Genomic DNA, 27,788 nt, shown 5'->3' with positions numbered 1-27,788 from the left:
TACCCAGGCTGGAGTGCAATGGTGTGATCTCGGCTCACCGCAACCTCCGCCTCCTGGGTTCAGGCAATTCTCCTGCCTCAGCCTCCTGAGTAGCTGGGATTACAGGCACGCGCCACCATGCCCAGCTAATTTTTTTGTAGTTTTAGTAGAGACGGGGTTTTACCATGTTGACCAGGATGGTCTCGATCTCTTGACCTCGTGATCCACCCGCCTCGGCCTCCCACAGTGCTGGGATTACAGGCTTGAGCCACCGCGCCCGGCCGTAGGTCAGCTTTTTCAAACAGTGGACAACTGGTAGAGAAAAGCTGCAGTTCTTCAGCAAACAGAAACTTAATTTGGCCTGGTGACAGTTTTCCTTTGAAATCAGAGATTTGAGTTCTAGCAGAGAATATGGTTCTCTGAGCTGAGGGAGGCAAAGATGAGAATTTATGGCAGTGAAACAACTGGTATTTATAGGGCAGAGCACTAATAGGGAAGGAAATGTGCAGATAGGAAATCCAGTAGTCCTTGTGAGTGTCTCCCTTGAGTCTGTGCCCTGGAGCTGGAGCGTTCATACACTGAGCAAGACTAGCCAGATAGCAGCTTCTACAGGATGAGAGTGGAACAGAGATACTAAGATTCAGCTTTACTGGGAGGCTTTGGACTTCTGCCATTGCCAAGTTAAAAGAGAGCATCCTAATGCTTCATTAGCATATTTGGCATTCAATCAAACAAGGAAAAGCTTGTGCTTTAGGAAGCAGGGCCACACCCTAAAGAAAGACTGGCTCTAGACCTACCCTAATAAAACCTACATCAAGTCTTGATGAACTTCCGGGGAAGATAATTTGGACATTGAGTTTCACTAAGTTAGAGGGGTTAGGAAAACAAATCGTACTTTCCACAGAGCTACAGTAACAAAGTTTATACTGAAGCCTATACGATTTAAGGTGATCACCCAGTGATTGATTTGACTGCTAAAATAAGAACAAATAGGCCAAGCACAGTGGCTCATGCTTGTAATCCTAGCACGTTGGGAGGCCAGTGTGGGTGGATCATGAGGCCAGGAGATCGAGACCATCCTGGTCAATATGATGAAACCCATCTCTACTAAAAATAAGAAAATTAGCTGGGCTTGGTGGCATGTGCCTCTAATCCCAGCTACTCCGAAGGATGAGGCAGGAGAATTGCTTGAACCAGAGGTTGACAGATGAAATATCTGTCAGAGGTTGCAGTGAGCTGAGATTGTGCCACTGCACTCCAGCCTGGCAACAGAGCAAGACTCTGTCTCAATAATAATAATAATAATAATAATAACTAATGGCTTTCATCACCACTATCCTTTTTTTTTTTTTTTTTTTTTTTTTTTTTTTTTTTTGTGAGACGGAGTTTCACTCTGGTTACCCAGGCGGTAGTGCAATGGCGCGATCTCGGCTCACCGCAACCTCCGCCTCCTGGGTTCAGGCAATTCTCCTGCCTCAACCTCTTGAGTAGCTGGGATTACAGGCACGTGCCACCATGCCCAGCTAATGTTTTGTATTTTTAGTAGAGACGGGGTTTCACCATGTTGACCAGGATGGTCTCGATCTCTTGACCTCGTGATCCACCCGCCTCGGCCCCCCAAAGTGCTGGGATTACAGGCTTGAGCCACCGCGCCCGGCCAACTAATGGCTTTCAATGGGAGATTACGGAACTGAGATTGGTTACATATAAGTACAGTATTCAATATCGAATGCAATATTGAATTAAAAATGAAAGAATAATAAAATGGAATGTATGGTCAAGAGAAAAAAGAGAAAAAAGTCCAAAATGGTTCAGGTTTTGGATTTTACTTGCAAAGACAAAATATGGATATTATAAATATTTTCAAAGAACTAAAGCAAATGATCCTCAAAGAATTAAAGAAAAACATGGTCATAATTAAGGAATACTTTCAAGGAAATGGAAACTGTAAAAAAAATTACTATATAGAAATTTTTGAAAAGTTTAATAGCTAAATTAAAAATTTTAGTGTGTGAGTTTGATAGTATATTGGAGATAGCAGAAGAGTGAGTTAAATTTGAAGGCAGTTTTATCGTGGTTATTTTCTCTTAGCTATGTAGAAATGAAGACTGAATAAAATAATAAACAACAGGTATTATTTGGTAGATATCATTCAGTCTAAAATACCTGTAATTGGAGTCCCAAAAGGAGAAGAGAATGAGACTGTGGCTGACAAAATATTTGAAGGAATAATGGCCAAAAGAATCTCATTCAGTGAAAAATATAAACTTAGGATTTAAGAAGCTCAGCAGATCCCAACCAGGATAAATATAAAGAGAAAAAGATATCATGGCACAGCCTGGTAAAACTGCTGAAAACCAAAGAAAAAGAGAAAATCATAAAAGTAACTTGAGGGGAGGAAAAAGATAAAAGGCACAGTACATATAGGAACACAAAGATAAAAGATTTTGCAGGCTTCGCAGAAGTAATTGCAGAAGTCAAGAGAAAAGCCTTTAAAATGCAAGAAGCTCAACAGAAAGGTGTTTAAAAAAAATACCCTGAAACTCTAAGTTTTCTAGCTAATGGATAACTTTAAAAAAAAAAAAAATAAGATGAGCCGAGTGCGGTGGCTCACGCCTGTAATCCCAGCACTTTGGGAGGCCAAGGCGGGTAGATCACAGGTCAGGAGTTCGAGACCAGCCTAACTGACATAGTGAAACCCCGTCTCTGCTAAAAATACAAAAAATTAGCTGGGCATGGTGGTGCATGCCTGTAATTCCAGCTACTCGGGAGGCTGAAGCAAGAGAATCACTTGAACCTGGCAGGCAGAGGTTGCAATAAGCCAAGATTGCACCATTGCACACCAGCCTGGGTTACAGAGCAAGACTCTGTCTCAAAAAAAAAAAAAAATAATATGAGATGAAGACATTTTTAGTATTATAAAAGCTGAGAGAGTTTGTTACCGTTGTACCTACCCTGCAAGAAACCCTAAAGGTTGGCCCTCAGGTTGTCCTTCAGGCAAAAGGGAAATAAACTCAGATCTTCAAAAAGTAATTCAGAGTACCTGAAATAGTAAACCTTTTTTCTTATGATTTTTCTTTGAAAGAAAATTTGTAATTAAAAACGTACTGCATAACAAGGTTTATAATGTACATAGTGTAAAATATATTATAGTAATGATGGTATAGAAGAAATAGAATTGTGCAGAAAGTCTGAAATATGAAATTTGGAAGCGTGAAGTAAGAAATGAGAAATATGAAGAGGTACAATTTTGACTGAATAGTGACTCTAGTTAGATTGATATATTAAGACATATTAATCCTAGACAAACAGGGAAAATATAAAAAGAGGTATAGTTAAGCCAGTAGAGAAAATAGAATACTAAAAATTGCTTGACTAACAGAAAACAGAAAAAGGATAAAAGAGGTTGTCTTGGTCTATTTGAGCTGCTATAACAAAGTACTATAAACTGGATGGATTATAAACAACTGAAATTTATTTCTCACAGTTCTGGAGGCCAGGACTTTCATGATCAGGATGCTGGCAGATTCTCTGTCTGGCGAGAGACCACTCATTTCTGATTCATATATGTTGCCTTCTGTCTGTGTTCTCACGTGGTGGAGGGACAAAGCAACTCTCTGTGCCCTCTTTTATGAGGGTGCTGATTCTATTTGTAAGGACTCTGCCCTCATGATCCAATCACCCCCAAAGACCCCATGTCATAATCCTGTCACACTGGTGAGTAGGTTTTCAACATTCATGTTTGGGGGGACACAAACAAACAATAGTAGTAGGGAAAAGGGCAGAAAGAACACAAGGAAAATAAACAGGAATAAAATAAGCACATGACAAGTATCATGGGTATGTGTATTTCCAAGAAGATATATTCCAAGGCAAACTATATTATAAGAAATAAAGTATCAGTACACAATAGCAAAAATAATAGCTCACCAGGAAGAGATAATCATCTCAAATATGTATGTCTAACAGTTGAGCATCAGAATTTCTGAAGCAAAACCTGGCAGAAATAAATGGAAAAATAGACAAATTCTCAATCATAATGAGACTTTAACACCCCTCTTTGAATAAATTCTAGAAAAAGTGTACCAAAAAAAATCAGTAAATACTTAGAAAATCAAGATACTTCTATCATCCAACTTGTTCTCATATTTATAGAACACTATCTACAACAACTGCAAAGAACACATTATTTTTGAACGCGTATCAAATGTTTACCAAGGTGGACCATATGGGAATATAAAGTAAGCCTCAGTAATTTTCAAAATGTAGATATCTTGCAGGGCATGTTTTCTCTCTACAACAGAATTTAAACAAAAATAATAGAACATCTACCACAGTCTAAAAATTACATAACATAATTTAAAATTACTGGTGGGCCAAAGAAGGAATTATTTTGAGCCAAATAAAAACGAAACACTGAAAAAGAAAACCAAATTCTCAAATTACTGGTATCAGGAATCAAAGAAGGGAATTTACTAAAGCAAAATTAGAAACTCGTATGTGGACATAGATGCAGAAGCTGTCAACGAAATACTTCTCTATCAAATATTGCTGAGCTTAATAAGGAAGTGTGTTGTGACCACAAGGAATTGATCCCAGGAATGCATGGTTGGTTTTACATTTCAAAATTAATTAGTTAGCCTTAGTATCAGATAAAAAAATACCAGGTAATTATGAGAAAAATCAAAATTATCTAAACAGACGCAAAATAAGAAGTATTTGGCAGAATTCAGTCTTTTTATGAAAAAAACTCTCAGCAAACTAGAAATAGAAGGAAACTTCCTCATTTTGATAAAGGACGTTCATGAAAAACCTGAAGTTATACTCAATAGTGAATGATTAGATGCTTTGTTTTTTATGATTGAGAGCCCGGTAAAGATGTCTACTTGCATTACTTCCTTTCAGCATTATTTATAATGTACTAATCTGTGTAACAAGAAAAAATGATTGATCAATACTTTAGAGGAAAGAAAGTATACCGTATTTTTCTTTTTTTCAGCTGACCCAATTGTCTGTGTAAATTCACCAAGGTCATAGAATATGGTCAGTGTACCAAAAATACTTTTTTCTTCAAACAGCAGAAATTTAAATGTAATTAAAATAGTATTTACAATGTCATAAAAAAACTAAAGATACTTTGGGATACATTTCACTAAATATGTGCAAATCATCCACTGAAAACTATAAGATATTGATGAGAGAAATTAAAGAAGTTGTAAAATGGTGATACATATTATGCTTGTAGATTGGAAGAGTTGGTATTGTTAAAATTTCATGTCTCCCTCACATGACCTATGGATTTTACATATTCCCAATCAAAATCCCAGCAGGTTTTATTATAGATATTGACAAATGGTGTCTAAAACTCATATGGTACGCAAAGGACATAGAATATAGAAAAACAGTTTTGAAGAAGAACAAACTTGGTGTACTTAAACTACTGATTTAACACCAAGACAAAAGTTTGGCTTAAGGATATACAAATAAGCTTTCTAGAAAGTTAGATCCACAAAGATACTATCATTTGATGTTCAACAGTGTTCTTTATGTCAAATGATTTTGTAAAATCTATACATCTTAGGGACTAAAATGAATCTCAACTCTGCATCACACCACATTGAATAATTAGAGGAATGCTGTATGGACCTAAACATGAAAAGATAAAAGATGTCTAGAATAAAACATAAGTTGGTAAAGGGAATATAAAATCATATAAACTACTTTGTAAAAAACAGTTTGGCAGTTTTTTAGGTTAAGTATACATTTATACTACATTTTCTACTAATTTAATAGAATTGAAAAGACTTATACAAGAGTATTAATAATAGCCTATATTAATTTCTTAGGGCTGCCCCCACAAATGTCTACAATCTTGGTCGTTTAAAACAACAGAGATTTATGCTCTTGCATTTCTGGGGTCCAGAAATCAAGGGTTTCTTTCTTCCAGAGGCTCTGAGTGATAATCTAGTCCATACCTCTCTGCTACCTTTAGCAAGCTACTCACAATCCTTGGTGTTTCTGGGTAGATGCAGCGCCCCAATCTAGGGCTCACCCTAAATCCAGGATGATTTCATCTTAAGATTCTTAATTTAATTATGTATGCTAAAACCGTTTCCAAATATGATCATATTCTAGGTACCAGAGGTTAGCATTTAGACAAACCTTTTGTGGGTCTCTGTTCAACTCAACCTACTACATAGCTCCCAACTGGGCAGAGGGGTGGGTGGCGGCGGGACATAGTGGGGAGGAGCTCCATCAGCAGGAAAGTGGATAAACAACTTTTGGTATATTCTTGCATGGAAATCCTACATATTAATAAAAAGGAACAGAGTACAGAATTATACAACGTGTGTATAAATCTGAAAGTCATTTTTTTGAGTGAAAAAAGGCAGATATAAAACTGTTTACCATATAGTTTTATTAATATAAATTTCAAGAACAGGCAAAATTAAGCTATAGTGATAGAAATCAAAACATTGGTTTTCTGTGATGGGATGGGGATTGTCTGGAAGTGGGCATGAATGAATTTAAGACATTGATATGATTCTGGGGTTTATGCCAGCTTTTTAATTCAACAGATATGAAACTTATGTGTTAAGACTGTATGCTGGGGCTGCCAAATTAAATAGGAAGTTCTTTTCTCTTTAGCTTTACCATTCATAGCCTTACCACTTGATGACCCTGAGTATCTTCAGAACTCATTTGGAAATGAAATCCTGTGAAATCCTTAGTGATCCAGAATTGATAAGGATTTATAAACAAAGGTGCAGCAGTCTCTAATGTCTGTAACCAATTGTTTATTTCTTAAGAGGAGGTATATACATTTTAGCCTTTTAATATTTTTTTACAAGTCTTGGCTTTACCTTTCTCCTATGAAATATGTAAAAATTATACCATATGTACTTTGTTTCTGTATAGTTTTCTTAAATAATTTTAGCATGGCAGCTTTAATATGAGTACATTTATTTTAAAAACATTTTTCATATTCTGAGTATTACCTCATGCATAGGCACTTGAATAGCTTTTTTTTTTTTTAAGCCTTTCTCCAAGTGAAATGAACTTGTGTGTGTGTGTGTTTTTTTTTTTTTTCCTGAGAATTCTGGAGATCATGAACATATTGGTCTATTAACAGTGAAAGATATTTTTTATATCATTGGAAAAATCAGGTTCAAAAAATTTTTCCCTAGTGTCTTAATTCTTTGATCTAAGCATTAGATCACACTACTTTCTTAAAGTACTTTCTTTTGTCTTTCATAGAGCTGCATTTGTTTTTTCACATTCTTCTTGCTTATCCTTCCCCTCCCACAGAGAATGGAAGAATTAGCTAATAGGCGAGTAAGAGTGGAGAGTGTAGTGTGGAGCAGCAGTCCCCAAACTTTTTGGCACTGGTGAACGGTTTCATTTTTCTGCAGATGGCAGCGGGATGGTTTTGGGATGATTCAAGTGCATTGCATTTATCGCGCACTTTGTTTCTATTATGATTACATTATACTATGTAATGAAATGATTATACAACTCACCATAATGTATAATCAGTGGGAACCCTGAGCTTGTTATCCTGCAACTGAAAGGACCCATCTAGGGGTGATAGGAGACAGTGACAGATCATCAGGCATTAGCTTCTCATAAGGAGCATGCAACCTGGATCTCTTACGTGTGCAGTTCACATTTGGGTTCTCACTCCTATGAGAATCTAATGTCACCACTGATCTCACAGGAGATCAAGCTCAGGTGGTAATGCTAGCAGTGGAGAGCAGCTATGAATATAGATGAAGCTTCACCTGCTTGCTCCAGGCCACCTGCTCATTTCCTACTGTGCAGCTTGTTTCCTAGCAGTTACTGCTGTGGGTCCCCTGTTGCGGAGAGAGAACAAAAGTAGATCTGAAAGAGTATTAAAGATTCATCACAGGGCAGGCGTGGTGGCTAACACCTGTAATCTCAGCATTTTGGGGGGCCAAGGCAGGCGTATCACCTGAGGTTGGGAGTTTGAGACCAGCCTGACCAACATGGAGAAACCCCATCTTTACTAAAAATACCACATTAGCTAGGTGTGGTGACACATGCCAGCTACTTGGGAGGCTGAGGCAGGAGATTCACTTGAACCTGGGAGGCGGAGGTTGCGGTGAGCCGAGATTGCACCACTGCACTCCAGCCTAGGCAACAACAGAGAAACTCCCTGTCAAAAAGAAAAAAATTTTTAAAAATCAGTACAATAGGAGGTAGTTGGGTGTACTAAAGAGAGAGGTAAGAAATGTTGAGATAGTATAGGTGGCAGGCAGAGTTCATTGCAGGGTCATTTTCTATAGAGTGTTACTTGATGACTGCTGTGAAGAAATTAAAGGTCATTTTTACTTACAAGAAAACATAGCAGAGTTCCAGACGGTTTGTAAATTGTGGTTCTTAGTTTTCACATTGTGATGTTCTGAGTGTTAAGTATAGTTGATTAGCAGCTAGTTAGCTCTAGGCCTGGCTCCTACTAGCCAGGTGACTTGAAAGAGTCATTTCACCTTCCTGAAATGCTTTTCTATTATTCCTTATAATGTGATATCTACAAAGTATATGAACTAATGCTTTTAGAGTATTATAAATTAAGACTGAGGCCAGTAACTTCCCAATCAGCAGGTTACTGTACTGTTAGAAAGTTAACTGAACAGTTAGTTTCATAATGACTTTAGGGAATAATAAAAAATAAGTCTTTCTGAGGTGTTCCGTGTAAGTCTGCATAGTAGGACAAGGGAATAAAACATCTGAGTACCTCTTATTTATAAAATAAAATGTGTAGAGATAACTAGATATGGTGTTAAAGTTGGTGTAAAAAATTGTGTTTTTTTCCTCATAGAATAATGGATAAAATTATATGTGAAAAATATAACCATAATAAGATTACAAGAGATTACATCTTCCTGGGACCTTTCCAACTTTTTACTCTTTAAGACAGACAGAAAAGAATCCAACAACAAGGGCTACAGGGGCAGTTACTATGACTTCTGTGCCCCTCACAGCACTGAATGGTGCCTAGTGAATACTTGTTGGTTCATTGGTTTTCTAAAGGTCTTTTTATGTTGTCCCCTCTCCAACAATGTATATTGCCAACAGACTAAATTTTGAAATAAAATTACCCTTAGGGTTCTAGATGTTGCTTCTTTATTTTTTTATTGTTAATTTTTTTGGGGACAGAGTCTCGCTCTGTTGCCAGGCTAGAGTGCAGTGGCGCGATCTCGGCTCACTGCAACCTCTGTCTCCAGGCTCAAGTGATTCCCCTGCCTCAGCCTCCCATGTAGCTGGGACTACAGGTGCACACCACCACACCCAGCTAATTTTTGTATTTTTAGTAGAACGGGGTTTCACCATATTGGCAGGATGGTCTCGATCTCCTGGCCTCATGATCTGACCACCCAGCCTCCCAAAGTGTTGAGATTACAGGCGTGAGCTACTGAGCCCAGCCAGATATTGCTTCTTGATTTTTACCAGTCACTGCTTTTAGAATCTCTTCATTCTAACATATGACAACTGTGGGTGGGAGGTTACAGCAGTACTGCTCCCTGCTTTTCTTGAAATCAAAGTATTTTTACTTTTTGGATTGATCTTCAGATTATATCTTATTATTGTCATAGATTTGGGTTTTGTGAATTTATATTGCTAAGACTTCATAACAGTAGATTTAAAGGATAACTGTAAAAATGAAATTTAATTTCGTGTTTATTGTAACCCTTTCTTTCTTCTTTTTTTAAAAATGACTTCCTGTTGCCATTCAGAATTTTATTTGAGCACCATAGTTCTCCATTTCTTCATTCCACTTAGTCTTAGACAGACAAGTCAGAAGTTTAGTTTTCTTAGCAGGAGAACAGAATGCAAATCCCCAGTGTTGATAGAATGTGAGAAGTGGTGAGGATGAGAAAACAATGGTTGGTGTTTTTACATATACATATATTTCTCCCCGCTTAACCTTTTATTTGATACTACTTGAAGAAATAAAGTTTGATTCAAATAACAAGAAAAAGGACCACGTACGGTGGCTCAAGCTTATAATTCAAGCACTTTGGGAAGCCAAGGTGGGTGGATCACTTAAGGTAAGGAGTTCAAGACCAGCCTGGCCAGCATGGCAAAACCTTGTCTCTACTAAAAATACAAAAATATTAGCCAGGTGTGGTGGCTCATGGCTGTAATCCCAGCCACTCAAGAGGCTGAGATAGGAGAATCTCATGAACCCGGAAGGTGGAGGCTGTGGTGAACCAAGATCGTGCCACAACACTTCAGGCTGGGCGACAGAGTGAGACACTGCCTTAAGAAAAAGAAAGAAAGAAAAAGAAAACAAGCCTTCTATTATTATCACAGATTCTAAGATTTAGATCTTGGAACATTAAATGAGATTTTGTTGTTAAATAAAAAGGGCAATCATTTGGCCTAGGAGTTCATCATATGGCTAAATAGTGAACTAAAGACAGGTACCATCTACAGGTGACCGTTCAGATTCCTTTCCAGCTCAATGAATTTGTTTATTAAAATACATTTACTCAATAATAGTCAAATACTGATTTATCTAAATTTGGAAGAAAGAACAATAGGAAAAGGACATCTAATTTTTTAAAAAGTATGGTTCAAAGCTTTGTTTTTAGGTTACCTTTCCTGACTTTGCCTTGTCAGGGATTTTCATGAACTTGTAGCACTTTGTTCTGCATTACATCATAGACTTACTCTATCTTTTCAAGGTACCTGTCCCTAGTGCCAGATATACTCATTATTCATACAAATCTAGGTTATATTTTTCTAGGTGAATTAATTACTTTATGCTGGCTACATATGGTTAGCTTGTCAGCAGGAAAGCTTTAACATATTTTGGGGTGGGATAATATAGGCTTAAGCAGTCTCTTTTTTCTCCTGTGCATGAAAGTAGTAGTACATTAATATATGTTAGAATTAATATATTTTGTAATACAAGTGTTTTGCATAGAATACTGGAGAGTTTTTTCTCACATTTATTGCAAGTACCTGGCTTCATAATCATGAGTAATGGCACCTACTGAAAACAGAGGTGCTATAAGCCCATTATATACCTTTAGAATGGCCATAACTACGGGTACTACATGTGAGTGCTCTTCTGTACCTCTGACTATTCTGAAGGACATGTTAGGTGTAATAGAGCACTGTACATGTTACCAATGTTATATGAATGTCTCCTTTTGCAATAAATTCAGGCAAGTGAACCCATCTGGAGAGATATATTTTAGGACAAATGGCTTTGTGATAAGTGATCACTGCTTAAAAAGAACAATTCATGCCCAGTAATTATCAGTATTCTAATAGTGCATCTCTTTGTCTCTCTATAATTTTATATTGCTTGAAGTTACTCTATAAACTCTAATGTTTTTTCTTTGCTTCTTTTTTGATACTTATTGAACTTACATTCTTTATTTTTTCTAGAGAGTGGAATGTGAAGACATTGCTTAAAGTATCTTGTGAAGTAGACTTCTTACTACCGGCATTAGTTGAGCTCTTAGAATCTCAATTGTAGATGCATAACCATTTAATTTGGCAAGGGGCTGGGGAGAATGCTAAGTATGAATTAGATATTTATATTATTTGAAATTGGAACTTTTCATTTACTGTAAGGCTTTGGTCTATATGAAAACATTCTCCCAGAGGTGTGTACAAAGAACTAATTTTTTATTGCTCAATTTTTGTCAGATGAGTAAGCTGAGTTAAGTCATTAAGGCAATGTCTATAATATATTAGAATCTAATAAGCCTTTGTCTAGTATATTTTAAGTGATGATCATTATTATATTATGAGTTGACAGCTTTTTGTGTCCCAAATAGTCATGATTTTCGTTATATTTGGCACCCTACAGGCTTCGTATAGCATTGTTTTTTATCCTTTCCTTTACAGCCTGTGACTAAGAGAATCAGTCCCTATTTTAACCTGTCACTGCTTTTCTTCTGACCTTGCCTCAGCCTGCTTTTGATATTTACAATAGTTGTTGAAGTTCAACAATTTTACTATTACCACCCCTTCAGTGTGTTTTAAGTCTCAAATCCCTAATGCATTTGGTCAAGGAATCCATATCTAGCTTAATATGTGGTATGTCTTCAGCCTACAGGTAGGTGGTTATTTCCTGCATGTGTGCTGTTATAACAGAGGAGTAAGGATAAAGGCAGAAATTTGCCCCTTTGTTCTTTTAGACACCTTCAGTCCCCTACATTCCCAGTGGAGAAACCCAGACAGGGTTAACTTGGCATGTGACAGATTTGTGGGTTTGCACCGCTCCTGCCTCCTGCTACTCCCATGTTTCCTAACTCTGATTCTGCTAATTTAGTATGTGTCAGGAGTCATTCTACTTTCCTGTGTTTCTGAAGAAAGTCAATTTAGTACAAATTGGGACCTATTTACTCTCCCTCTATCTAACACATACTGTTAGTCAGCAGGGTTTCTGAGGACAGCAATTGCTATTTGAAGGAAACAAACCCTCTTTAGACCTTTCTGAATATGTTTTAAACATGACCCAGTGTTTTGCAGTATTGAACAAAAATTATTCAAAATAATGACATGAATGCTTTGTAATTTGTTGCCTATGTATCCTGTTACTGTTTCAGAATTTAGTCTAAAAAATGCTTACTTCATTACTTAATTAAACATTATCATTTAATTAAAGCTTTCTTTTCATTGAGTATCTAAATTGTTAATTTAGGTTTTGAGGGATGACTCTGGATTCCTTACAAAAACAAGCAGGGCTTTTCTTTCTTCCTGCTATCAGTTTTAGGAGACATATTGCTTCTTCGGTACTGTCATACCAATAAATCATCCCAGATTACTTGCAGTCGTACAGTACTAAAGTATACCATGCATTTTAAAGGAAATCTGCTGTTTTCTTTTCAATCAGATGAGCAATGTGAAGAGACTACGGCCACGGCTCAGTGCTATTCTCTTTAAGCTTCAGTTTGAAGAGCAGGTGAACAACATCAAACCTGACATCATGGCTGTCAGTACTGCCTGCGAAGAGATAAAGAAGAGCAAAAGCTTTAGCAAGTTGCTGGAACTTGTATTGCTAATGGGAAACTACATGAATGCTGGCTCCCGGAATGCTCAAACCTTCGGATTTAACCTTAGCTCTCTCTGTAAAGTGAGTTTGTTTCTTTAAAAACACATATTTGCCTGAACACTTGCTCTTAAATGTCAGCCCTGATTACATTATTTAAATATTTTTATTTTGATGTACTCAGTATCAAGAACTTGAACTGAATGAACCAGGAACTCAAACCCAGAGTGAACTGAGCTAATTTACTCAACCTCTGAACTAAATCCAAATATTAATTTTCTTCAATCTGCGAATCCAATTCAAGGATTTTATTTAATAACAAAATTATATTGTAAACCTATGCTTTCTCAAACTAATGAAATGGAACATCAAAATATTATTAATACTGAGTCATACTTACCCAGTTCAGATACCTGTGTATATATTGAGTATTGCTTAGGATTGCCATTAACATTTTTACCTTTAACTATTTAATATTTCTCTGCATTGCTTTTGTAAGCAGACTAAAAGGAGAGAAAAATAAGACCCCTTTATTTAAAGGGGGAATTACTATATTGGAAATAAGTGCAACTCAGATATCGATTTCAAAGTGTTTTCTATTTAAATATAATTTTAGAGGACATGAGAATAGAGGAAGTTTAGACACTATTTTTTTCTTTTGTGTCTTTCGTAGGTTTAATTTCCTTACAGAAAAGATATTCAGCGTTTTATAAAACAGAGCTCTTTCCTGAGGAGTGGGCCACAGTAATAGTGCTTTATTGATCTGCTTACAGCAAAATCTTCTCAGTTACACATCACAAGGAAACCTTTTTCTTGTTCTTGACCCCATAACAACCACACTACCTGACTAAGGAATTTGATTATTGCTCTTGCCAGTTAGGTAGAAAAGGTGAAAAACAAGTTCAGCTTTACTACAGGTTTACTGCATAGTTATTCTAGTGAGACTTTTATGAATTTTCTTATACAATTTCCCTGGCTTAAGCCTCTCATTGCTATCAATGCCTTGTGAGCGTTTCCCTTGCTCCATCTCCATCGTTTTATTTTCCTCTCTGTTTTCTTAGGCACCTATATTTGGTGAGGATCCTTAGCATGGACGATACAATTCCTAAAATACATCCTGAAGACTTGGCACATCTGTCTTGGGCTTACTCAGAGTAAAATCCTGTGCCAGATGCTTTGCCAGGTTATCTCTTTAATGTATGTGATTAATATTTACCTGGCATACATAAGACTCATATTTTCCACATGTAAACTATTAATTATGATTAAATGCTTTAATGAAGCCATATACAAAAACTTATGGCAGCACAGTTAAGACAGAGAGCCTAGTTCGGCTATGAGAGGGCAGTTAGATATTCAGAGAGAAACAAGAATTTAAGCTGGATCTTGAAGGATGAGCAGATGTTCTGTGAGAGGAAAAGGCATTCTAAGCAAGAGTCAGCAACTTCCATAAGGGTTATAGCATGGCATATGTGAGTATAGTGAGTGCCCTACTACCTTTGCAAACTAGGTGGGAAAGGAGTGGGGCTAATGAGACTGAGATGGTAAATTGGTGTAGATTGTAAAGAGCTTTGAATATCCTGCCTAATGATGGAGATTTTATGGAGACACATTCTGTAAGGCAAGTAATATGATCAGTTGTTTTGTAGTAAGGTATGTCTATCAGCAGTATAGAAGAAGGTTAAGCTGCATTGTTTAGTATTGGTGCCATTAAAGATATATGGCTACTTAAATTCAAATTAGTTGAAATTTGAATAAAATTAAAAACATAGTTCCTTAGTCACACTCACCACATAGCAAGTGCTCAGTGTCCATACTCATTGGCAGCATAAAAATGGCATATTACCATGATTGCAGAAAGTTCTGTTGGACAGCACTGGGTTAAAGGATTACAGTGAGGAAGTATTTGGTATCTGGCTGACATGTGGTGTGAGACCTAAGAGAGCAACAGAGGAAACTGAACAAAGAAGGTAATAGGAAAGATGATATGGGACACGATGAGAAGAGAGAAATATCAAAGATAACTCCTATTTGTCTACCTTAGCCAATGAATGGGAAATATTGCTACTGAGATGTTTGAAGTGGTTGCTCAAAAGAGAATGAGATCAGGGTTTTTTTGGTTTGTTTTTTTTTAAACTGTTTTCCAACTCTTGTTTATCTCAGTATCTTAAAGGGCTTCTAATAGAAGCTGCCTTATTCAATTATTTAGCAAAGGTTTGAGTGTCCACTAAATAATGATCACTGTGCTTTTATAGATGATGGAGTTCCAAGCTAAGGTAACATCAGAGGGATCTGAGGTAGAATATAGTGGGGATATAGGGAAGTATACAAATTCAGGGACATCTGAGGAGTTGTCAAGGTGTGCTGTTATGAACTTGGAAGCTGAAGGAGAAGGAGGCAAGCAAGAATGGCAGATTCAGGCTTTCCCTGAGAAGGAAAGCAAAGTAAGAAAAACGGGGAGGGGCAAGACAGGGTAAAGTCCACAGCCACACATGTACTTCGGTCTGTTTCCTGTTGCAAAAGTGTGATCCTCTTTAGGTTTTACATCTCAGAATTATAGTTGACTCACAAAAAGTTTGCTGCATGCTCTTCCTCATGTCCTCATGCCTTCCTCTAAGGAGAGCTGTTGACAGGAGAATACATCTGATTAACGAGGTAGAATAGCCTACTGTAGTGGTTGGTATATAGTAAGTACTCAGTAAATAGCTCTTCAATGAATGAAACTTGTTGCCATAAGACATGAAGTAGTGTTTTATGTTTACTTTGTAGTTGAAAATAAATAGACATCCTCTCATTGAGATAGAATCACTGATGCATAGTAATTTTAAAATCTTTTACAAATGCAATGCATGCTGTTATTATTTTACTATAGTTCGTCTGCAAACCAGTTAATCTGTCTGCAGATAAAGAGTTGACTGTATTTTCATGCAGAGATATGGAGTATTTTGATCATCCCTCTTAGGAGCCTTCTGTTGTGGAAGAAACAAAATAAATACTACAACTTCATATTTTTTATTAGCCTACATGTCAAGTTGAAAGCATATATTGAACAAGATGATATCTCATCATATTTGTTATCAGAAGTAGCAGCTTGATCTTTGACAATTGTGATTGAATTTTCACACTGAGTATAAAGCATTTGGTTTGTTGATAAGCTCCTACACAAAGAATTCCATATATATTTGACAGGAGAAAGACAGGGAAATGTTTTAATCTGTTAAGACATGCTGGGTAATTATATGGCATTTAACATTCTGTATCCAAAATCCTTACTTTTAAATGCCCTTTACAAATTTAACTCAAGGATGAAAAATTCATGAAAATTCATAATAAATTAACTTTGCATTGTTTAGAAATAAGAGCATGAATAATTGAATTTCATGCCTATTATAGTTTAGTTTGGGGAACTATACTATAGCTTTGTAGACATTTGTAGTCAGGATGGCAATGAATAACTATATCTCTGAATTCAGAGAGAAAAGAATTTACTTTCTTATATCCCAAAGATTTGATGTGCCATATGACAAAAAAAGTAAAATATGACATATAAGGTAAATAAAACTAGAATTTATGATTAAGATCTAAATAAAAATTAAACTTGCTGTATAAGTGCTTGGCTTTTTGATGATCAAAGTGATGTGGAAACTTCACTTCATGAGCAAAACAGTGTTTTCCCTGATTAAAACTTCATAAGAAATTTTGCATGTGTATCTTTACAAAAGGAAAACGACATGTTGAATAGTGTTATAAACAACAAATGAATCAGTTTCATGAGGATATTTTTTTTAAGAACCATCCCTCTTTCTCCTCTTCTTCCTCTCCCTCAAAATATATATTCTCGGCCTCTTAAGGACCTGGCACCCCATGCAAACTCTCATGTTGAGAAACGAATTATACATTTCAGTCACAGTAATGCTACTTTTCTAGTTTAGTTAGAATAGTGTAAGTACCTTGCTTACTGATGGCTTGACTTTTTAAAAGGATAAACTTTGCAGGAAACATGGAGGGCTGCTTGTCATTAAAAAATCCTCCAAATATATTACTGGGCTGTAGATTAAAAAAATAGATAATAGGAATTTTGAGAATATATTGAGAATAGGGGGACTGCTGTTGATTAAGTGGAAATACATATCTTTAGAAATCAGATCAGCAAATGCTAGATGTTTATCTGACCAAAATGCTGACCTAGAAAAGTTTGTATCTGGTTAGTGTCAAAGATGTTTCTCCAAGAGATTGTGTTGATAGGGCCAAGTTCACTTTTTTCAAAGGATTTTGATCCAACCATCAAAGTTCAACACCATATTAAAATATATAAGATAATTTTGACTTGTAAATTTAAGAGGCAGATTATTAATCCACATACAATATCTATAATATGTGTTTAATAGTGTTTACTAATGTCTAATAAGATGTATAATCTCCAAGTAACAAATCATCCTGATCAATACAGCAGGATGATGCAGCTCTTTGTTCCAGCTGATGAAATCAACTGACTTCCTATACTGGGGTAATGATAGAAATTTTGAAGGAGTTTACCACATGTAATAGCTAATTTTTATTGGTATTTATGTTGTTATTCTTTGGGAAAATTGCACAAACAAATAACTATTGATCCTACTTTAAATTTACCCATACTGTCACTTTGTAGGAAGCCTTCTGTTTTCTATGGCAGTAGAATATCTAATGAGTTCATCTCCAAATTGAAGTCGTCAAAGAATACATGGTAATGGGGCTATTGCGGTTTTAGGATTAGGTGCTAAAATGGGGGAGGGCGACAAGCAAGATTACTTTTTGCCTAAATTCTCTTTTCTTATACATGAAGTTTTTTATTGGATTCTGGATATTCCTTTTATAAGCAAACAGTAGAAAAAGTAGAATAACTTCACCACAGATGTGATGAAGATAATTAAAACAATAGAAACAACAACAAACATTGAATTCTCTTATTCTTTAATGTTTCCACCAATCCTAATGGGACACTTTTCAAAACTGTGACATCACTCTTTGGGATGACATTGATTAACAACCTGGAGCACCCTTTAAGAAATACTGATGCTGCAGCCCCCACACCAGTTCCATTAACTTAGTAAGTATGGATGTGGATCCCGATTGGTGGCATTTTAAAAATCACTTCCTAGGTGATTTTGATACTCAACTTGAAGCATGAATCACTTGGTCTTCTGCCCTACTTTCATATCCCGGAATGGAAAATCCCTGACTGGTAGTCTGCAATCAAAAGCAAACATGAAAAAATGAAAATTAACCAACACCAAAACAAAAAATAAACAACTTTACTTTATCATTTAAGAATCAGTGGTGATGCTTGGCGCAGTGGCTCACGCCTGTAATCCCAGAACTTTGAGAGGCTGAGGGGCTCCGGATTACCTGAGGTCAGGAGTTCGAGACCAGCCTGGCCTACATGGTGAAACTTCATCTCTACTAAAAATAAAAAAATTAGCTGGATGTGGTGGGGGCACCTGTAACCCCAGCTATTCTACTGGGGAGGTTGAGGCAGGAGAATCGCTTGAACCTGGGAGGTGGAGATTGCAGTGAGCCAAGAATGTGCCTCTGCACTCCAACCTGAACAAAAAGAGTGAGACTCTGCCTAAAAAAAAAAAAAAGAATGAGTGGTGAAAATATTTTCAAAAACTGCTGCTTTTCTTTCATGCCAAGCTAAACATTACTCTGAAAATGAATCTGAAAAGAAGTGTGAATTTGAGGCACATAGTGGAACTGAAATAAGTTGAAGGCCTGTTTCTCAAGTCATTTTGCAAGTCTCTACCTTGTACAGGTAGAGTTTCAGTGACTATAAAAGCATGAGACAGGATACCTTTGCCTATTTCAGGCAGTTTGTATTTTGCATACCTGTCACAGTCACACATGTTAATGCTGTGAGTCGTTTTTGTGAAATTTTGATCCTATGTATCACTTTTTCCTGTCCTCTATGAATTTATTTTTAAGAAAGATCTCTGCCAAACAAATCCATTGTTCCATCTGTATTCAGTGTATTTTGGGAGGGATTTTTATTCCTTATTAGATTGGCAAAATTATACCAGTAAATTTTGGCAACCTTCGAAAGTAAAGCAGTTATGGGCCAAAGACTCGCAAATAACAAATGCCATTCTTATTTTGCATGCAGCTAATTAAATCACAGAAATACTGACTTCCAAAGCCATGTAAAACTATTTAGAATGTTTAACCCCCTTTGATTCATTCATTAACACATTTAATCTATGACATTTTCCAAGAAATATTTAACTGGCTTTTCTAAATAGTGTTTTTGGTAAATTCTTTTCATGTCACTTTTGTTTTTCAATTGCAATTAAATGTTGTAAATTAGAGTGATTATTTTAATAGAATTCTAAAGGATAAAGTGACTTTGGTCAGGCTCAGCAAATAGGCTGCCTGTGTGCCTTCATCTTCCTGCTCTCATAGCAACCATAGCTACTCTGTCAAATTACCCTTTCCCCAAATATGAAGCCTCAGAATATTCCTCAGCACCATGCTTATAAACAGAAACTGTTGGGGTTTAGGGGAGCCCTTAGCTTTTTTGAGAGGACTTTTTTTAGGTTTTTGGTTATGACTTTTTTAAGAATGAGAGAGGAGACCATGGCATAGTGCACTTGTGGAGTAAATACCAGACCCTCAAAGTGTTGCAGAAAAGTGATTTATTTAGGTAGAGAGAGAAAGAAACAGCTAGCATTTACACTGAATGAGAGAAAGAAAAGTCGCTTTTACACTGAGTGAGAATGGTTTTTCGAGGAAAAAAACCAGAGAAGGAAAACTTTCCTTACACTGAGTGAGAGAATTTAGAAAGATGGAATCCAGGAGAGGAAAGACAGCTTCCACACTGGGTGGAAGGGGACCTCAGAGGGGGAAAATCCAGGAGGGCAAAGAGAGCTCCCACTATATGGGAGGGGATTTCAGAGAGCTGGAAATTTGGTGTGGGTGAAGGAGCAGGGGATCATCAAGTGCATACATTATAAAATAAAGATCTAAAAATCAATAATCTTTAATCTTAGGACCCCAGGAAAAGAAGAGCAAATGGACTCTGAAATAGGCAAGACAAAAAATTAATACATATTAGAGCAGATATTAATGAAATTGAAAACAAAATTAATAGAGAAAATGAAACCCACCAATATCTGATTGAGTCTTTAAAAAGATCAATAGTATTTACAAATCTCTAGCCAAGCTAACCATGATAAAACGAGAGAAAATACAAATTACCCATATCAGAAATGAAAGAGGGATTATCATTACTGATCCTATGGATGTTAAAAAGATAACAGAAGAATATTATTAACACCACCAAGCCTACAAATCTGATACAGAGGAAATGGAAAATCTGAATCTATTAGTGTACTTGAGTCAGTAATGAATAACATTCCAGAACAGGAAGAACAAGGCTCAGATGGTTTCACCAGTAAATTCTATCAAACATGTAAGAAAGAAATCATTTCAATTATCTAAATCTGTCCAAGTAAATAGAAGCAGAGGAAACACTTTTTATTTGAAAATCCGTTAATGTAATCTATCACCATCAATGAGCTAAAGAAGAAAACTCACCAATAGATGCAGAAAATGCATTTGACAAAATCCAACATTCATGAGAAAGATTCTCACTAAATTAGGGATAGAGGGGAACTTCCTCAAGTTGATAAAGAACATATCTACATAAAACCGACATTAGCATCATACTTAAGGATCTAGTTGCTTTTCCCCTAAAATTGGAAATAATGCAGGAATGTCTCCTCTCACTACTCTTGAACATTGTGTTGGAAGACCTAGCTAACACAATAAGACAAGAAAAATTAAAGCTATAAAGATTTGGAAGGAATAAATAAATCTCTTTGTTCATAGATGTAGTGATTGTCTATAGAACCCCACCCCTGTCAAAGTGACAGAAAAACAAGCCTCCTGGAACTATTAAGCAATTATATCAAGGTTTTAGATTATGAGGTCACATAATTTAAAAAGCCAGTGACTTCCTGTATACCAGCAATGAACAATTGGAATTGGAAATTTAAGATAGTGTATCAAATTTTTTTAGTAACAAAAACCATACATAGGTATTAATCTTACAAAATACATATAAGATCTGTATGAGGAAAACTACAAAACTAAAAGAAATCAAAGAAGATCTAATAAAGCAGTATATATTTCATGTTCATAGAAAGCATGTCTCAGTATTGTTAAGATGTCAGTTCTTCCCAACTTGATCTATAGGGTCAATAGGGCCCCAGTGAGAGTTCCAGCAAGTTCTTTTATGAATATTGACAAAATGATTTCTAAGTTTGTATGGAGAGGCAAAAGACCCAGAAGAGCCAACACAATACTGAAGAAGAACTAAGTCAGAAATCTGACACTCCCTTACTTCCAGACTTAGTATAAAGCTGCAGCAAGCAAAATACAGTGTTACTGGCCAAAGGAAAAAAATAAATAAATAAAATAATTGAACAGAATAGAAAGCCCAGAAATAGATTCATTTAAATAATAGTCAGTTGATCTTTGACAAAGGAACAAAGGTAATTTGATAATGAAATAATAGTCTTTCTTTTAAAGAAAAGGTGTTAGAACATGTACATTAAAAAGAAAAAAAAAGTTGCAAGACCATATGTCTTCCACAAAATTAACTAAAAATTTATCATAGAACTAAATATAAAATGCAAGACTATACATTTTGTAGAAGATAAGAGAAAATCTATATGACCTTTGGTTTGATTATGACATTTTAGATATAACACTAAAAGCATGATCTACAAAAGAAAAAATGTTAAATTGAACTTTATTAAAATTTAAAACTTCTGTGGCAAACAGTTAAGAGAATGAAAAGACAACAGGCTGGAAGAAAATCTTTCCAAATAAAGGACTTTTATCAAAATGTACAAAAACTCTTGAAACTCATAACTAGGAAAATAATCCAGTTTAAAGAAATGATCAAAAGATGTGAACAGACACCCATCAAAACTTATAGGTGGCAAGTAAATCTATGAAAAGATACTGAAGGGTTTAAAATATGCTATTCTACTTAAGTTAAAGATAGTTGAAAAACAGCAGGTGTAGAAAGATCACTTTGACCTCCTTGCTATTTCTTAAAAGCAGAAGATGAAATTTTCATGCAAAAGATGGCCTTCTCATACCAGAAAGATGCACATCCTTAATCTTCAACAACAAGAAGTCATAACAAAGAGAATTTTGTAGAGGCCTTGTTAAAAATAATTTCCCACCTAATGTAGTTGCTTCTTAACAACTATTCTTTACCTAATCCATTATATGAGTGACTGTATTTCTTTGAGTCTGCATTCTCTGATGGCCTTTGTGCTACATAAAACTTGCATTACACGTTTCTCCTGTTGATGTGTCTCACATCAAATTAAAGTGTCAGATCAGCAAGGACCCTAAGAGTATGGGGGTGGAATATTATTGCCCCTATAATGGTCAGCAGCATATCTTGTTAGGGAATTGCAAACTAAAACAATGAAACATACTGGCATTGCTAAAATACTAAACAATGATTGCACCCAGTGCTGGTAAGTATATGGTACAAACTTCATTGTGAGTGGGAAAGCACAATGTGGCACATCAACTGGATGGCTGGCAATTACAAAGTTATACATAGAACAAACTATCCAGTAATCAAACACCTAGGTATTTACCCAAATGAATTGAAAACTTATGTCCACACAAAAACCTGCATACAAATATTTACAGCCATTTTATTCATAATTGCCCAAACTTGGAAGCAAGCAGCATGTCCTTTAATATGTGAATGGATAAACTGTAGTATTTGGAATATTATTCAGTATTAAAAATAAATGATCTCCTTAAGCCAAGGAAAGACATGGAAGAACAATAAATTCATACTGCTATGTGAAAGAAACCAGACTGGAAGGGCTATATACTGTATGATTCCAGCTATTTGATGTTCTGTAAATGACAAAAGTATAGAGACAATGAAACATCAGTATTTGCCAGGGGTTCTGGGGAGAGGGAAGAAGGAAGCAATGAATAGGTGAGACAGAATTATTTAGGGTGGTGAAACTATTCTTTATAACACTGTAGTGATGGATGGATAACACTGAGTTTATCAAAACATGCAGAACTGCAGAAAATAGTGAACCATAATGTGTAAACTGTGAAAACTAGTTAACAATAATGTGTCAATACTGATATATTATTTGTCACAAATGTACCACCCTAGTGTAAAGTGTTTATAACAGAATTTCTATGCATGTAGGGAAGGGTATATAGGAACTCTGTTTTCTATGCTTTTCCTGTAAAGCTAAAATTGCTCTAAATATAGTATTTTAATTGTTAATAAATTTTAAGGGTTAAAAAACCTTTAGTTTAAAATTAATGTATTTGGTCCATTTGTACAATCTAAACATGTTTGCTTTCTAAGCACTTACTCCAATTTTTATTAATTGTTCCCATGAGAAGTTCCTAAGAAATCTGTGCTCTAAAATAGCAGTTTAGTTGTATAGCTTTGTCTGGACAATATTGGACTCCAGTGAGTTTTCTGAAACTACTCCAAACAAGAATATTTTTAAATTTTTTGACATATGTTACTAAATTATTTTCCTGGAGGTTTTACCGATTTGTACATGCGTGCAGTGGCTTTCATAGACTGGCACTATGAAAGTGCTAGTCTCACTGCAACCCTGCCATGATTCATTGTTCTTGGTGAGAACGTTTTTGTTAGCTGGAGAGTTGGTGAGGTGATATCTTGTATTTTTTGATGTCTTTGATCATCAGAGTTTAGCATTTTAAAAATATATTTGTATTCTAATTGTATTTGTTCCCTTGCAGATTGTTTATTCTAGTACCTTTTCCCATTTGCCTGTTATGAATGTCTGTTTTCTGATCTTGCAGTACTGAAAGAATTGAAAATAGTCCTTTTTTATAGAGAACATTGAGCCGTTTTATATCTTTTGAGGGAAGAAGGGGGCAGTATGAACAGAACAGTACAGTATAATAGATAATGTAGTAAACTAAACTTTTACTAAGATGCACAAATCCTTTTTGTATAGAAGTTTCTGCACTCACTGTTCAAGAGAAATGTGTTAAAAATATAATTCAGAGAAAGTGTATGGGGATATGGTAGTGTATTATAATTATGGAAGTCCGCATTAAAGTGTTTTCTTGGTCACTTAATGTTTTAATTCTCATTATCATTTTAAAATGAAAATTAAGCTATTAATATACATTGTTTTTATATATGAGTGCCATAAGTAATTTAATATTTATATGTCTTAATATCTAATTTACCTAACATCAATAGGTTTCTATCTTTAAATTTATTAAGAAAATTTTATTTATGGTTACAGCAGTGGCATAAGCACTTTGGGCTTATTTTGTTTTGTTGTTTGTTTTAAGAGACAGGTCTCACTCTGGCACCCATGCCAGGGTGCAGTGGAGAGATTATATAGCTCATTGCAGTCTTGAACTCCTAGGCTCATGCACTTCTCCTGCCTCAACCATCTTGTTTTATTTACTTCAGGATTTTCATTGTCATTTGTATTGGAGTGATACTTTTTTTGAAAAGTTTCATTAGCACAGTGATTATTTAAATATATATATATATGTGTGTGTGTGTGTATATATATATATATGTTTTAAAATATATATATGTATGTATTTAGCTGGCATGGTAGTACAAGCTCGTAGTCCCAGCTACCCTGGAGGCTGAGGTGAGAGGATTGCCTCAGTCCAGTAGTTCAAGACCAGCCTGAAAAATTAAGCAAGACCCCATCTCTCTCTCTCTCTCTCTGTCTCTCTGTCTCTCTCTCTCTCTCTCTCACACACACACACACACACACACACACACACACACACACACACACATAAAAATATATATATATATATATATATATGTGTGTGTATATATATATACCAGAAAACAATATTGATTCTATAAAGGTGGTTGGTTTTTCTAGTGAACTTGTATTACCACATTGACTTTTTGAGCTTTCTATCTAAGCAACTGTGATACCATCTTTGTTAGTATGTTTTCATACATCCATTTTCACATGGATAGCTTTAATCTATTTTTAGAGATGCTATTTCATGCATACACATTCCACTTTATTCTGCAAAAGATTTGAGATAGGATATGATGCTATTAAAATATAGTTGTATAAATCCATTGAAGGTTAAACTTTATAGATACCTTTACTTCAACCATATGATATTTTGTCAGCAGTAATCTATTAGAAATATATAAAGACTTGCTATTTGATTGATATGATTCAGACGGCATTTTACTTGTTTTACAGATAAAACAATAGAATGTTGAGCTCTTAGGACTAGAAAGGATCTCAGGGGAGTGTGGTGTCTGTTTTTAGATGCTTTCCAAGCTAGAATTAGCAGGTTAAAGGGTGCTAGTATTTTAAATTGCATTGGTGCTCTTTTGTTGTTTTACTACCGGTTTTTCCCACTGATTTTGAGAATTTGATTTCTTTTGTTAATAATAAGCTAGATTAAAGACTTCTGTAAAGGAACTATATTTTATAGTGGATAAGAGCTTTCTATTCACACAGACATGTGTTCTAATCATTGGCTCTTTGTGATCCAGTATAAGCTATATGATCTCTATAAATTTCCGTTTTCCTTTTTAAATAAGGGGCATAATACTAGTTGGGGGTTGTATGTTTTAGGCACTTAACATTGTTATATTATGTGGCTAGTGCCTGTCTCATAGTAAGTACCAAACAAGAATTGCTACTGTCATCTTCAGCATTAATATTATTCACAGGTTTTACTCTTCTAAAACGTTAATGGGGCCATTACAAGATTTAAAAAAATTTTGTCATGTTTCTGGTGTTCACTAATGTCCACAGCATCTAAACATCTAAATATTCGGCGCTGCTTTGATACATACCTTTAATATAGGAACATGATGAGGAGTAGAGTTATTAATGTGATAATATTCTTAAGTTGTATGTTTCTTTATTTCAAAGAAGAAGGGATCTATTTCCTTGACTTCTGAAGATCACCAAGAAGACGCTTAGTTTTTATTTTAGGATTTAAATTTAAATTATTTCTATGTGACTAAAATAATGGAATATTCTTTAAATGTCACCCAAATTTGTGCTGAATACCTCAAAAATATCCCCCAACCTTGCATTGTAACTACAAGGGAGTTTTACTCCAGACCGACAACTAGGCCATGATTTATTACAGGATCTACTTTTAACATTATTTTGTCTGGAATGAACAGAGTGGTTGGAGAAACTCCATCCATCTTTTGTTTATTTGACATTTATGCCACATTAAATGTACCTTAAAGAAACAATACATAAATAGAAAGTTCTATTTAACAGTGATGATTACTCATCAGTAAGAAAAATCTCTTGACAATAATACAAAAGGAATCCTGTCACGTACTGACTGTTAAAGTTTAAATAAAGCATATTTTTAACCTGAACATATTTTAAGGCAAATATTTTAGTTTTATTTTCTTTCCAAGATTTACCAATACAAAACCTGCTAAGTTGCAACTCATCTTCAACAAAATTAGCACTATCTCCCAAGCTTTACTTGTTATAGCTCAGAAAATTATTGTGATATGATTATGACATGAGTAGAAGTAAAATGTGCCTTTTTAGTTGGTAATGTTCATTAATGAAATGACAACATCTTGAGCAGATGGATAAAGACATAATACATTTTATGCTTTCATCCTTTTGGGAGACTTTAAAAAAGTGATTAGAGAGGGGGAGGAAGAGAATAGAGTAGTTGAGGCAGGAAGAGTATCTTGACAGCATTGTGAAATTTTTCTTGAGAATGTTAGAGTAAGAATGAGGAATCTCTGCCCTATAGTTTAGAGCTGCAGAGTAGTTTATACATGAGACACAAGCATTATCAACAACATGCTTCTAGTCTGCACCTCTTATAAGGCTTAGTTTCAAATATATTTACTTGAAAATTTGAGTGGTGTCTCTTAATTGTTAAATACCCATTTTGAAATGATAGGTTTATTGCAATTCCCTTTACTATTCAGTGAGTGTACTTTTTAATATTAGACTGTTCCCAGCATGCTGCTCACCACTCAGTTGATATTTTCAACAAGACAACCCATGGTAGCACCCTCCTCCTAAATCAGTGTTTAGCTTTGTAATTGTCTCTGAATAACTCAAATCAGTGTTTGACTTGAGTACCTAACATTTATTAAACTAGTAGTTGCTACAGACTATATTGTGTTCCACGATCCTAAATTCTGAATTCTCAATGCTTACAAATAAAGACCAAGATTGATCCAGTTGGTTGTTCTTCCATCATAGAGATTTTTGATACATTAATCTTAGCAGTTGCTGGCTGTTTAGCTACATCACAAATACTATTGGAATACTCTTTCTAGGCTTTACAAATTATGAAGGTAGATGGTACTTGTCTTAACATACCACACAGGCTGCAGGGGTGTAGACTGGTAACAGCGGGTTGCTGAGAGTTCACGGTAGGAACAGTATTCCCCAAGTAGTCATTGCTGTGAATTAGCGTAGGTGAAATAAAGGATCTTTGCTACACAAGAGTGCTTTCTAACAAAACAGAACACAACGTTCGTGTTAACCTTTGGTGGCTGTACAAAGAGAAAAACTATTTCTAAAAGTTGGCTGCTTTTAATCTGCCCTTATCTATTTAAGATAATGGTATGAATGAAATTACAGGATTGTAAGGAAACTTTAAAAAATTGTATTTGACATTCATAAGTCTATATGTAAAAGCAGAAGCCCATAGAATGATTCAAACTGATCTATACACACAGAAATAGCTC

General features: G+C 35.4%; 1 protein-coding gene across 2 annotated transcripts in view; it reads left to right on the top strand.

The window, feature by feature from the left end:
• DIAPH3 (diaphanous related formin 3) overlaps window positions 1-27,788 on the top strand; it is a 493,236-nt gene that overhangs the window by 276,999 nt on the left and 188,449 nt on the right. For both annotated transcript variants that reach the window (XM_032277324.1, XM_032277325.1), the window contains one exon: window positions 12,857-13,096. In XM_032277324.1, coding sequence (XP_032133215.1) covers window positions 12,857-13,096 — 240 coding nt within the window. The remainder of the gene's footprint in view (window positions 1-12,856; window positions 13,097-27,788) is intronic.

The sequence above is a fragment of the Sapajus apella genome, unplaced genomic scaffold (assembly GCF_009761245.1).
Source record: "Sapajus apella isolate SASKATOON/1434 unplaced genomic scaffold, GSC_monkey_1.0 scaffold9, whole genome shotgun sequence".
NCBI classification, from domain to species: domain Eukaryota; kingdom Metazoa; phylum Chordata; class Mammalia; order Primates; family Cebidae; genus Sapajus; species Sapajus apella.
The sequence above is the reverse complement of the archived record's forward strand: the minus strand, read 5'-3'. Positions and strand labels throughout refer to the sequence as shown.